Below are 14451 nucleotides of genomic sequence, written 5' to 3'. Positions count from 1 at the left end.
TTTATTGACTGTTACCTGGGTGAATCAGAACTTACACTATTTGATTATTCACTCTATTGTATGTCACACTCCACAATTTTTGACAGATGTCACAGGCAGTAAAGATTCAAAATGTTAATTCAAATTTTCTTTAACTTTACTAGTGTCGTAAAGTTCTGACTAGAAAAGTGAGGACGATGCTACATCAAAATTCCTTCCAATACCATCCTTGTCTTCCCCACATGCAGGTCTTGTGGATGGCATAAGTCTTCCATCTTTCTTCACTGACGTTCTCACCCAGGGGACGACGCAGACTGTGGTTGGACAGGTGGACTTTTCCGCCAATGTCATCATTGAAACCAACCTCAATGTGGCCGACAACATCAATGGCTACGTGGTGGAGTTCATGTGGGCAAATTCGGCCAAGCTCACGGACACCACTTACTCAGGTTTGTGGAAAAGATTGGTAGGATGATGGGCTGGTTCAGTTCGTAAGGTATCCGCCTCAAGAAGTTTTGGGTGCAAAGCCCAGTTAGACCAAGTGGACAATATTATCTCAGTAGTCAACTATGTTTTGATGCAAAGCGCTCTAGATAATCCCTGAGTTAAATCGTGTTGATTGTGCTATAACACGCATTTTACATTGACGCCTGCCCCAGTATTCTCGGAACTAATCCTCAAAGGGTTGTATGTTTCAGATATATTGTACAGAATTTTTAGAGCTTTTCATTCAGTAACAACAATCCACTGATATACATGACACCCCTCAGTAGAGACCACTAATCATGCAAAATCATTCTTAGCAATAAAAAGTCTTGTGATTGTGTATTATTCTCAGACAAACAAAATCACAAAATATTGATAGTACATAACCTTTGACAGCAGCATTCATATATCAATATACTGTAAGAGAAATGCTGAGATTTTATCTGAATCGGTTTGAGTTTTAGGGTGACGGCTGCAGATATCTTTTATTTATGCCAATTATTTGCTATGCAATACATCTTTCTTCAGCAGAACCCAAGGTCAATCTGTGTGATCTGAGGGCTTTATGTTTTTTGCTGTTCTACTAATTTTCATTTGCCGCAGTGCAACTCCACTTTGGCAGTGTTGAATCGAAAGATGATATCAGCGTTTCTGGAACAGTGGATGGAGTCATGATAAACAGAGATGCAGTGTTGGCGGACAAAGAAGTAAGTCATATCTCTGCAGTCACAGTGACTCTTGCCCTATTATGCCTGAATTCCCCACCTCCCCTTCTCCTTTAGAAAGAAAATTCAAGGGGGGAGGGGGAGGAGCATTTCATCAAGTGTTTTGTCAGTGATTTTCATTGACAAATTTGCCTTCAGTCAATCCGACGCAAGTATTTCAGTAGCTTAGAGCATTTGTCAGTCATTGACAAGTTTTGTGAAACCTTGCCTGATGTCTGAAAATGCTGAATGCAGCTATATCTGATATGCCTAATTACTGTGTGCCATTGCTTTTAGCTTTATGTCATAATTTTCTAGTAAATGTTTTGGTAAAGTGGAAAATCTGCCACTCTGAAGATAGTGAGGGATCCTCTTTATTTTCTTAGATATAAAATCTGCTCCTTTCAGTTTTGTCAATGCAAATCTATGTCGCAGCCACTTAGAAATAATTAATCTTGGTTTTACATCGTCCCAAGAAAATGTAGCCACAACCATCAGTGCTGGGAATGATGTCACAATTGCATCATTTTCCTAGGAGTGTATCCTGTAGGATCAGAGAGGGATGGGTTTGACTTCATGTAACTTGATGACACTGAAATGTTGGGATGTTAGAACTTTAAAATGACTGAATTTGTTGTGATGGCCACTTGCTGATTCTAGGGGTGTGTTGGAGTGTTCTCCTATAGCATGCCATACCATACCATACCCGTGCCAGAGGAGTGCTCAAACACTCCCAAAGTGTACTCTGTACTGTACCATACGCACACTAGATGCAAGACCCTGTGACTCCTCTAACTTAAGTCCAGGAATAACTCATGAGGTACACGATCTCCAGAAAGTGCTAAAACACTCCCTATCTGCCTGGTGTGGTACAGTTTGCATTAGTTTGGATTGGTTTGCTTTTGATTCATCTATCAGGGGCAGGTCGTGACGGGCAAGAAGACGTTTAAAACCGACGTTTCTTTCGGACAAGATGTGAGCGTCACGGTGGTGAACAGAGTGGATATTCTCGACCTCTCCCAAAATGCTGTCAAGAATTCAGGGGCTCAATCAATCACTACTGGCAAGACATTCACAGGTAATGCTCCTCTTGTTACGCTTTAACCCTGTTTAGGACAAGCTGACATTGCTATAGCATGCATTTCCCATGGACACCTGCCCGAGCATGCTCGGGACTAGTCTTCATGAGGTTAACGTAGTCAAGCAATGCAATTCAATCAATCAATCATAGTTTATTTCCAATTATAAAATGGGTTCAAGAATGTAGCCAATAGGAAGCGCTGAAATGAGTGACGTGTGCCTTGGTTACTCAGTCCCATTGCACTGCGTGTTAAATCCTATTGCCGATCGTCTGTGCGCGCAGCGGCTCCTTTGAATTGCATGCATACGCGCTGTCAATCCTGTAAACAACTTCTAGTTCGGGCTGCCGGCCGGCCGACCTTTCTTCCCTTGTACATAACATGTGTGGCACAGGTTTGGCGTACGTATACTCTACTTACGTACACTTTGTACAGTACAGTAGACCAAGCGTTGTGGGACCGGACGCGTACATGGAGTCACTTTGAAGGGCAAATCCAACGATTTAGCAGGTTAATTCTCACGCCGTTTTCAGAGTATGTTGTCTAGTAGACCTGTATGAGGAGTCTATATCAAGTCTTTAAGGTAAAGGGTGCATATTCTATGTAAAATAAGTAAGTTTTCATGCGGGAACTTAAGTGTCCGGAAACCCAACCCCCATCATACTCTATGTGCGGGATTTCCGAGTGCGACGTGCGTAAATGTTTGGGACGAACATCTTCGGACGTCTTGACCCACAAAGGTACGTGAAAAACGCTGAAAAATGCTGTTAGTTTTTGAATTTTCGACCCATTTTATAAAACAAATGATGCACAGGATTATTTCGTGGCGTTAGTGGAGGCGTAGCTCACTCTCGGGTATTTACAATGTAGTGCAACATGCACTCGGCTTCGCCTCGTGCATGTTTCACAATTGTAAATACCCTCGAGTGCACTATACGCCTACACTAACGCACTCTATCCTGTGCATCATTTGTATATCATCGAAAATCAAAAACATAGTACAAAGTATACATGTGATGAAATAATATTGTTCAAACGTTTGCAAAAGATTCATGTAATATATATATGATACAAATTATAGAACAACATATCACATGTACAATATTTAGGAAAAACACTGTATAAATACTTCGTGGGTGAGCGGAAAATAAATTCGATTATGGAAAATAGTGATCCACTAAAAAGCAAAGCTTGTCGGACGTGGATCGCTAGATAAATAACGAGTAAATGATATACTATTCTATAACAATATACATGTAATTATTTTGAGATACACCGGTTGGGAAAAAAATATAGAATACCAATGCTAGTGCCCGGACACTCATATTCAACCCTCATATCATATATTATTACTTTGATATTCCTACCGCACACTGCATTGGGCTTTCCCCTCAAAGGAGTCTTACAGGCATTATTCACCATTTGCAGATGAAACAAAAACCCAGCTGTAGTGCTTCAAAATAGGTCTAAAATGTGAGTTAGGGATAGAAAGGACCAATGTAAAAATGTTAATCAGTATAATCAATGTTAAATTTTGTTAGATAGACAAATTATGAACAATAGTAATATTAGAATTGTTTCTGGAATAAACCATCTACAGTTATGATTTATTGAGAAAAATAGTGATATCTCCTTTTATTTCAGACTTTATTGCAAAATTTGTATATGGTAGGATGTTTGCGATACACCTAACCTACACATAGGCATCAAATGTGATAACTTGAACATTTTTAAATCACTGCTCCCAATGGTAAACAGTACCTTTAATGGAGACAATAGATATAGCTGCTCTGGTTTTCAATCTTTCTTTTTTTCAACTCCATTAACCCCGGAGTGTTTTGGTCACCAATTGACACAAATGTCTGGAAGTCAACTGTCATTGAACAGAGATTACCCAACTTATCAGCGTAGTATTTCTGTTGAACTAAGGTTTTTGTTTTTGTTTTGTTTTTGCTGACAATCAAGGTGGAATCACCATCAATGATGACTTGACAGTGACAGGCACAGTGGATGGTGTTGATGTGTCGGATCTTGCCAGCCGCGCCGTGGTGACATCGGCGGCTGAAGAAAATGCTGTCCAGACAGTGACAGCGGCAGTCACCTTGTCAACTGTCACCGCTGAACAGGTGGGACAGTGATGACGATGATGATGACAACGATTATGATGATGATTTTGATGGTGACAATGATGATGATGAAGATATTGATGACGATGTTGATGATGATGACAATGATGATGGAGATGATGATGATGTTGATGAGGATGATCGAGGATGAGGATAATGACAATTAGGAGAGAAGATTTATTCATAAAGATCATTCAGAGGCACCCGGCTCCCACAATGCATCACCTACTATTTACAGCATTGTTGGGGAAAAAAATACAACTTTAATAGGTCTTTAGTACAGATAAAGGTATCAAGGTTGTTACAATTCCAAAGTGGGATTGATAGGAATTCCATAGGCCTGGAGCAATGGAATAGAAATGGGGTGCATGAAGAATACTAACAGGCTTTTTAAAATCTTTCTGTGCTGGAGATTTAAGTAGTTTTGGACATTGCTTCGATGCAATGAGATTTTAATGTTAATCAGCATAGAAAGACCCAACAATTTGAGTGTGCACCTATTGTCAAATGATACCAAAGAAGGACTCACCAATTGTTTTTTCTCTTCCACAATGATTCTCTCAACAGGATGTAGTCTACACAGGCACCCTTCAAAGCGTCAACATACAGACCCTGAACTCCGCGTACTTCAGCCGCACAGCAAACTCACAGACAATCACCGGGGACAAGCGCTACACTGGCCTGGTTACCGTAGCAACGGGTGGTACCCTGGATGTCGACTCCCTGGTGCTCGACGGGACGCTGGAGTCCGAGGACATGGACGCATTCTATCAGGCCGTCTGGACGAATGGAGCGGGGGACACTGTTTATGGCGTAAAGACATTCCAGGAATGCATCACAATCGAAGGTGAGCCCTTGTTGCTCTGATGGGTTCAGGCACAAAGAACCAGTTTAATCTTACTTTACCAGTTACTGTTTATTCATTGACATGTTTAGTGACATCAAGGAGGTTCTAGTGAATGGAGTCACAACCGTCTTATTCCCTTGGCTAGATGTTCGAAGCCGCCGCTCAAAAATATTTGAAGTATGTGCCAAACAGGGTCTGCCACTCATATACGAAGACAATTGACTCGTGTCTCATTGCATAATCACCAGCCACTTTCAAAGGAAGATATGTCTTTGTGATGGTAATTACTTTTCGCTATCCCTTCTCATAAAATGTAGGTGGTACAGACACGAGGATGCGCGAATAGAAATCGAGCAAAAAATGCTGAAATAAAGATGAAAATTACTCGACTGGGCATACCCGGGCACTAATCTGATACATCTATCAATAAAGAATTATACTCGAAGATTATTCCATATTATTTTCACTTGTGGAAATTAAGCAGAAAAATGATAAAACCAGCTTTCTAGGATGGTACAGTTTCAAACATTTTCACATGATACAGCTCTGATTTACTCTTTGCGCAAATTTCTGGACAGAAATGACTTTTGTTTTACATGCTTTATCATTAATTGAAACTTCATTTCATTTAATAAATGAATAAGCAAAATATGGCCAACATTATGATAACGTTCAAAATGAATCTTCGGATTGCTCAGCAAGACGGCGGCTTGGAACATTGATCTTCAAAGGCACAAGTGCACCTGTGGAATTCTTTTGTACATCAATATAAATCTGACAACTCTTTGAATAATTACAGCCAGTTGAAACTCCAGTGTGTATAAAACCTCCTTGGTGACATCATGAATATTTCTTCAGAGCTGTGTGGTAGCATATTGATTTCAGGAAAATTTGATGCATACCTCTAAAGAATGATACCACCTTTCTTTGGTCATAAAACTGATCTTGAGAGTTGTGAGATCATAAGAGTGCCTGGTATGCATAGGCGGTTTGTTTGATAGATTGTATTACATGAAGCTTCATATTTTTCCATTTTCAGTGCTGCAAAGTTCCTGGTTCACAATTTTCTGCCAATCACGTGATGGCTGTAACAATGTGAGATGCTACACTACATCTGTCAGCTGCATAAGGGCATATACTGATAGCAAATACACAAGAGACTTGCATTGTTAGCATTAAAGACTGGAGAACTTTGCTACACAATGCTCAAATGTGAATGAAGAAGTAACCTGATGTTAAAAAGTGAAGTGTACACACTAAATAGCACTCTCTGACATTTTAATGATTCTTCAGTTGGGGCGACATGTTGTGCCATGTACTCCAAAACTTAAGAAAAATATTATTGAGATTTATTGTCACCAGTATGCCTGCTTGCTTCATGGTTATTAGTTCTCATGTCATTTCGCCATCTACAGCAATTTTATATTGAGGACATTGTATTGTATACAATTTCATGGTTTCACACGTTTTCAAAATAGAACATCAATGCCAAATTTTACAGTTTCTTTGCATATGATTTATAATTTAGACTGTAGAGAAGTTAATAAAAATGCTAGATACGAATATCATAATTTTAAGCACTGATGTTATGTTACCAAGGTAGATGAGAGCTTTTATATTAAGCGCAAGGAATGTGTCATCATCCGTACCTGACGAAAATGTCATTGACCTTTATATATGTACAGGAAACCTTGATGTCGATGGCACAGTTGATGGAGTGGATATCAGTGGGGATGCCATGGTGAGTAACCAAGGCAACCTCGTCACTGGCTTCAAGACTTTCAGCGCCGATCTCACCATCGACGGCCAGAATCTGGACTTTGACAACAACATCCAGATCGACGGAGTCGACGTCTCGGAGTGGGACTCCGATGCCGTCAGGAAAGGGTCCAATTACGTCGTGGTGCCTGCCCTCACGTTTGAAGATGTGCACTTCAGTGGAGATGTCTCGTGAGTTTAAAGGGATCATATAGTTTAATGCAAAGCTGCTATTGTTACATGCTACAAAACATGGATGTGCCCCCAGGGTGTCCACAAATTAATCTTCAGTTTAAAAATGCACCTATCAAATTATAGTACGGGTAAGTCTGAATTAGACACAGCCGGATCTGTGTCGGGAGCTTTATGAAGAGCATGTACCTTGTACTATTACACTATTGGTCCATTTTATGATACATCTGTCTTGGGATACTTGCTTTACAGGAATTATACCAGTTGTAAGGTACCTGATTTATAAAAAGTTTTAAGTCAACCTCCTGCACTCAAGTTTCTTGTCATAGTTTAGCTCCTCTTTAACAATGCTGCACACTGGCACTGGTCTGACGGTCCAGGACTAGTAAATATCACTGTCAGACCAGCAACTTTTTCAGGAAAGGACTAGTAAAAAATGGAAAAACTGGGTACTGTAAATACTTGGCGGACAGACAGGTCGGACTAGGAGAAAAAATGGGTTGGTGTGAAGCTCGGTCTTTAGTGACAAAAACACACAACAAAACAATATCAGAAGCTGTGTGTGGATCATTGTATTTGTTAAAATCATCTACAGAATTAGAAGTAATGACAGATGAAATGATTAGACCATCCTTCTCTTGTCTCTTTGTCTCCTATTCCTTCAGTGTGACAGGAAGCTGCAATGACAACACCTTCTCACCGGCCACTCACATGACCATATCCCGCGACCAGGATGTCACGGCCGTCAAGACTTTCCAGTATGGCGTGGACTTCAATGGCAACTTGCAAGTCTCTGGGACCGTCCAGGGGGCAGATGTTGTGCAGATCGAAACGACTTCGGTGAGATGGATGATTTCATTGCAAGACTAGAACCTGTATTACATAACTACCTTTTTTCTTGTTTGAATACTTAGATTTTCCAGCACAGCAATAGTGTATCATCGACTTCAGGAAAAGTATTATACTGTAAGTCAATATTTGTCATGGCATACTTACAAGTTAAGCTCAAAAGTACCAGTATTCTTCAAATCACAAGATAACTTACTCCATAGTCGACACAGGATACTTGGAGTTCAGCCCAAAGGCATTCTTCAAACTGCAAGTGTGTAAGTTTCTGCTTGAAGTTTTTTTTTACCCTCTCATTTGTTTCATCACTCTGCCTCTCATAATGGTTTTAAAGTGTGTCTGCATTTATGGCCTAAACTCATGTTTATTTGTGTTGTGCTAACCACGAGAATAATGACGTTGAGCGAATGATTAGAGTTTCTTCTATCAGTATCTGTTTTTTTTTTTTCTGTGTGGAAACTATGTGTATTTTTGTCAAATTTACCTTTTTCAACCCAGTAGTGTGCTTGATTTGCTTTCAAACCCATATGAAGACATACATAGCCATCAAGACTGAGCTCTCTAGATTTATTCATATCTTGCATCCTGTTGGTATTTTGCATTGCTTGATGGCACCCGCAGATTACTGTGGAAAGGGGATGCATGTACTGCTTGACTGCTTTTGCTCAGGTGGATTATCATTCTGGCTACTCTGGTAAAAAGAATCTCATTTGGGGACATGGAAGGTTCTTGGAGAATTGCGGGAGAAAAGGGGTAATATATCTTCCTCTCTCTCATTCCCTGTGTTTTTCCTAACCAGCTGTTGGTGTCAGGTGCACAGACTATAGAGGGCGCCCTAACCCTGCAGGGAAGTCCCACGTTTTCTGACATCACCACCACTGGCCTCATCGACGGGGAGGACGTCGTCGATCTATACCTTCTCACCCATCGGACGCCCGCCATTGAGGACTTTGAGAGCTACCTGGAAGGCCAGTGTGATCTTCTGGAGGAAATGCATGATGCCTTCTCAAGTGAGTGAATGTCATCAGTCTCATCGTGACAGTATCATCATCAGCGTTATTACAGTGATAAGTACTTTAATAATGGTAGTAATGGTGATGATGATGGTGATGGTGATGATGGGGATGGTGGTAATGGTGATGATGATGGTGATGTTGATGGTGTAATGGTGGTGGATGGTGGTAATGATGATGGTGATGATGGTGATGGTGGTGATGGTGATGGTAGTGATTTTGATGATGGTGGTAATAATGATGGTGATGATGATGATAGTGATGATGGGGATGGTGGTAATGATGATGTTGATGGTGGTGGTGGTGATGGTAATGATTTTGATGATGGTGATGATGATGGTGATGGTGATGATGGTAATGGTAAGGGTAATGATTTTGATGATGGTGATGATAGTGGTGATGATGATGATGATGATGGCAATAATGGTGATGGCATGATGATGTGGTGATGGAAATGATGGTAATAATAATAAAGAAGGCTGTTAACTTAAAAAAAAATGCAGATCAGGAGAATGAAGGAGATGACACTGAGATCACATCCAAGCTCAGCAGATATTTTGAAAGAGCGAAACACAACTGTATCGTTTTATTGGACATTATCTCCATGGAATATTCAGTAATGTTACAACAATCTATTGGCAACTTTGCTGGTAAGGGCATAATTGATAACTTTGATCCAAGAGCACTATGTTATGAGGCCCTTGGTTGATTTTTTGTGCATACACATAAAGCAGTTTGTATATTTGCAGATGTTCCCTTCACAGTCTCTCTCATATCTGGGCACTCTCATACTCACTTGCATATACAAACACAAAAGATTTTGCATCCTACACAATTCACCCTATTAGAACTGGGCTATTTGAGACCAAGTTTTTACTGGGGGGGGGGGGGGGGTCAATTTGACCCCCCTTCAGATCTTGGCCGATCGCGCGATCGCCGCAAAATTTTGCCTGAAGATAGAGCCAGATGTCAACTACAAGATTACATCGTCATACAAAAGAAAAATTTTGATTTTCTATTTTTAGTAAATTGATTATGCAAATTTATGCATGAAATCACATTTTCACCTATAACTCCAATAAAAAGACTGAATAATTGCTAAATTTTTGTGTAAGAGTTCCTCAAGACACATTGAACAATTTTCTTGTAAAAAAATAGCACAATCAAAATCAGTTTCTTTTGTTTTTTATTGTTTGTTAATTTCTTATGTATTTCGTTGTTTTTTTACCTTTTGTTTTCTATTGTTTTTTGGCCAAAATTTGTTGCAAGCACTTTTTCAAGCTTATCTACATTAAAATTTATTAATTTCAGTGGTTAAAAGTTGAAATAATCTAATTTATATCAATTCAACCAAAAAACACAATTTGCATTGGATTTGCACATGATATCATGAATTTGAGCCATTTTGGGGTTGACATGCATACGCAAAACATTGTGTAACTTCAGAAAGGTGTACCTGGACATCGCAAATTTGGTCTCAAAATATGCGGGAGACCTCAAAGAAAAAAGTCATGAAACGACGTGGCAAAATCTTTGCGCGTTGCGGAATCGCGGCGCGAAATGTCGAGGGGGGTCAAATTGACCCCCCCCCCCAGTTAGAATAGGGTTAATTGTCAGATCCCAGTTGCATGTCAATCTTGTCACAGTTTGAACCTTTTGTAACTTGTTTGTAAACTTCTCGCAGACCAAGCCTACATTCTGAGGTACCCAGAGAGGGTGCAGACGATCCGGACCAACGGCCGGGCAAAGTGGAAGGGGACCTACTACGGCACTACCCAGTGGCTGGTGGAGGCCCGCGCCAAGTACAACATGGACCACGTGGACCAGGTGTGCAGGGATACCATCGTCTACCAGTGGAGTGACCAGCTCTCGCGCTACGAAACTTTCAAGGTGAAAGATCCAGCAGTAATCTTCGACAGCCTGTCAGCATTTTCAGAGGGTTTTTTTTTTCAGTTTTTAGTTCGTGTCATATTTCTCAAAAACAAATAATACATTGTGATAACATACAGCGGAATACAAAGCATGCACGAAAAGTCTTTGAAAAATCTAACAAAACAAATGTACAGTAAAAGTCTCTATGCTAATATATTAGATGTGAAGGAGAAGAGAGAGAGAGAGAGAGAGAGAGAGAGAGAGACCCTATTCACACTTGAAAAGTAACTCCTGACCATGCAGGATAATGGCAATTCAAGATTGTGTCTTAAATGCTTTTCTAGAGTATAATAGGCAGGAGGCTTTGAGAGACATAGAGACTGCTCTAACTTGCAAGCAGAAGATGAAGTAATTCCAGTAGTGATCTTTATCCTAAGAACATAGTAATGTGTTGTAGAAAACTGCCTTCACCAGATGAAATGAAAGATTATAATGTGACAGTCATTTCCTACATAATGTATGATTTTTTTAAAATGCATCTAGAAAGCTTTTGAAACGGTTGTTAGAATGATTTGACCACATATTTGGTAAATATGGAGTCTGATGTTCTGAAGGTTTGTTGCATTACCTGTTCTCAGACTCTAACACTGGACTTTGCTGAAGATGTTGCTTTCTTTGACATGGGGGGCTGGCTCTTTTTGGCCGTTATCACCTCCAATGCAAGCAAAAGCTGTGAGGTCGTGAACTTTCTGCCCGCCAATGAACAGCCATCAAGAAGTGCAGACTTTCAGCTTGATGGTGAGTACTGCTCTTCCACTTTTTTTTCTCTGATTATTCTTAGAAATGATGTTTAGAAATCTGTACAGTTATGATATGTGTGCTGTACTTGGGACCGATTTTTGATAGCATTACAAGGCATGGAATTTGTAAATGCAATTTTTCCTGTATAACGTACTCGTAAGAGCAGATATTTTCCCCATGGCATTATACATGTGGAGTCCATGAAAGCAGAAAGCAGAGTGAAGCACATAGGAAAATCAGACAAATCAGTGTAATCGTGTAGCTGAAGCTGACGCTATGCATCATCCTGCTTTAAAACTGCTGTTGTGTCATCAATTTCATAATAGAGACATTTCCAGTCATCACTTATCCAGATTTCTCTATTATCCAGACGTGGGCTGGCTTACAATTTTCTTCATCTTTCATGCATTTTCAGTGCCATATCTCTAGTAAACATGGATGTTGTATTCCTGTGAATGATTTGTTGGTGAAACTTTCAAAAATCTGCAAAATTTGGGCACACAGTGATTGTGTGCCCAAATTTTGCAGATATATCATGAATGATATTCACTGCAGGAGATGATGGCATTTGACGCTATCACTAGTCAACTTGCAGTGCACTGCAGTGGTACAACTGGTATACAGTGGTAGTATTCAATGTGTGAAGATTACAATCTCATGCTTAGTCAATATCGGTCAAACAAACACACATATGACTATGGATATTCTACTCACATTTCATTTGTATTTCTGTATCAGCTGAATTATGAAACATGACAATACCAAGCAAATGATCATAGTATTACACAATTGTAGTAAATAGATAATAACATGTATACCCCTTCTGAATGTGTTAGAGATTCAAGATTCAAAGTGCAATATTTGAGAATTTCTGTTATCCGGTGAAATCACTTATCTTGATGCTCATCGTCTTGATATGGCTGTATAACTGAGGTCTGACTGTACAATCCAACACTGCCATGTATCAAATTCCACTCATTTTCTTTGCATTGTTCAACAGTGATTCCAGAGGAGTTTGAAGACATCACTGACAGGGTCATCCTGATCTACGTTTGGTCCCCATCCCTAGAAGAGTTCCTGGTCTACCAGAGACTCGCAGGGGTCGGGTCCGCGTCCGTGGACTCTTACGTGGACCCGCTCCTGAGCCGGCCGTGCCTGGCCATCGCCAACCACCGGTCAGCTTCAGAGGACGGGGTGACCACAGAGGTGCAGTCGGCTGTCTACTGCATGGAGTCGGTAAATCTTGGCTTCAACCATGTGGCACTCATTGAGACACTGGGAGCAATTAAGGTAGGCAATTGTTTATTTCATTGTGTTTTATATTTTATTACCTTGGCCAAGGGAGGAGGTTATGTTTTCATCGGCCTTGGTTTCTTTGTTTGTTGGTTTGTCTGTGTGCAATACAACTCAAAAAGTTGTGAACGGATTTGGATGAAACTTAACAGGAAAGGTTGGGAATGACACAAGTAACTGATGATTAACATGTTTAGGATGTGCTGATTTTGCTACAAAACACATTTCTAATAGAGCCTTGCCCGAGTAAACTCGGGACTTGTCCTCAGCACATTAAATTTTTGGTAGTGATCCGGGAATTTTTGTGGATTTTATGAAGGATTTTTGATATTTTGGCAGGTAGGGTCAATGTTCTTGGAAGTTCAAGCTGTGTAGTTTTTAAGTTTTCATACACGCACTGAAGGGCGTGCTCTAGTTTCTGCTAAGGCGAGGTGTGCCATGCAGCTGGAAGTTGATGATGTAACAAAAGGCTTCTATATTGAGAAATCGAGCAATTTTCAGCATGCATATATACGTATTGATTGAAATCACTGATTGATATGGAAGAACAAGAACAGTGGTGAAAATGAGCTGCTTGGTGGAGGTCTGCACTCTCAGAGTGCTTCTCTAGTTTGTTTCACAATGTCATTTTTATACCCCCGCCACACGTAGTGTGAAGGGGGTATATAGGAATCACCGTGATGTTGGTCGGGCGGTCGGTCGGTCGGTCTGTTGCAAAATCTTGCGTCGCGAACTCCTACAGTTTTGAAGCAATTTAAATGAAACTTAGGGTAAATGATGATATTGAGGTATAGATGTGCAAGACATGTTTTTTGTGTTTGTCGGACAAAGCGTTGCCATGGTAACCATAATTTTACCAAAACCTTGTGGATTGAATAACTTCCACATCATTCAGGCAATTAAGGTCAAATTTAGTATGTACATGATGATCGGGAGGTGTAGTTATGCAAGACACCAATGTGTTAATTTAAGAAGAATGTGTTGCCATGGTAACCTCTCTTTTTTTATCAAATTGAACCATTTAATCTATGAAGGTGAAATTTGGTGTGTATGATGCTCTTTAAGTGTAGTTTTGCAAAATGTCCTTTGTATTTGTATTGGACAATGCGTTGCCATGGTAGCCGCTTTTTTTTTTTAAATCCTGGGGAGTGAACTTCTTCCACAGTTTTCAAGCAATTGAAACCAAATTTGGTAGGCATTATGGCCCTGAGGTATAGATGTTGAACACATAATTTTTGTGTTTGTCACACAAACCGTTGCCATGGTAACCGCAATTTTACCAAAACCTTGCAGATCAAATAACTTTTCCATCATTCAAGCAATTAAAGTCAAATTTAGTGTGTGTCATGATCTAAAAGTGTAGTTTTGCAAGACACCAATGTGTTAGTTTCAGGAAAATGTGTTGCCATGGTAACCACTCATTTTTGTATCAAAATAAACCATTCAAGCTATGAA

At 40.0% G+C, this 14451-nt stretch overlaps 1 protein-coding gene across 1 annotated transcript in view; it reads left to right on the top strand.

Moving 5' to 3' along the window:
- LOC139731475 (uncharacterized) overlaps positions 1–14451 on the top strand; it is a 46575-nt gene that overhangs the window by 23739 nt on the left and 8385 nt on the right. Inside the window, exons 19-29 of the mRNA XM_071642359.1 lie at positions 228–428; positions 1069–1172; positions 2088–2247; positions 4214–4374; positions 4942–5221; positions 6907–7171; positions 7837–8011; positions 8817–9027; positions 10715–10920; positions 11541–11700; positions 12704–12993. Coding sequence (XP_071498460.1) covers positions 228–428; positions 1069–1172; positions 2088–2247; positions 4214–4374; positions 4942–5221; positions 6907–7171; positions 7837–8011; positions 8817–9027; positions 10715–10920; positions 11541–11700; positions 12704–12993 — 2213 coding nt within the window. The remainder of the gene's footprint in view (positions 1–227; positions 429–1068; positions 1173–2087; positions 2248–4213; positions 4375–4941; positions 5222–6906; positions 7172–7836; positions 8012–8816; positions 9028–10714; positions 10921–11540; positions 11701–12703; positions 12994–14451) is intronic.

Source organism: Diadema antillarum, unplaced genomic scaffold (genome assembly GCF_040938485.1).
Source record: "Diadema antillarum isolate AM-2024a unplaced genomic scaffold, OU_Dant_1.0 seq00000375_RagTag, whole genome shotgun sequence".
Taxonomy (NCBI): Eukaryota; Metazoa; Echinodermata; class Echinoidea; order Diadematoida; family Diadematidae; genus Diadema; species Diadema antillarum.
Note: the sequence above shows the minus strand (reverse complement) of the source record. Positions and strands in the feature narration are given on the sequence as shown.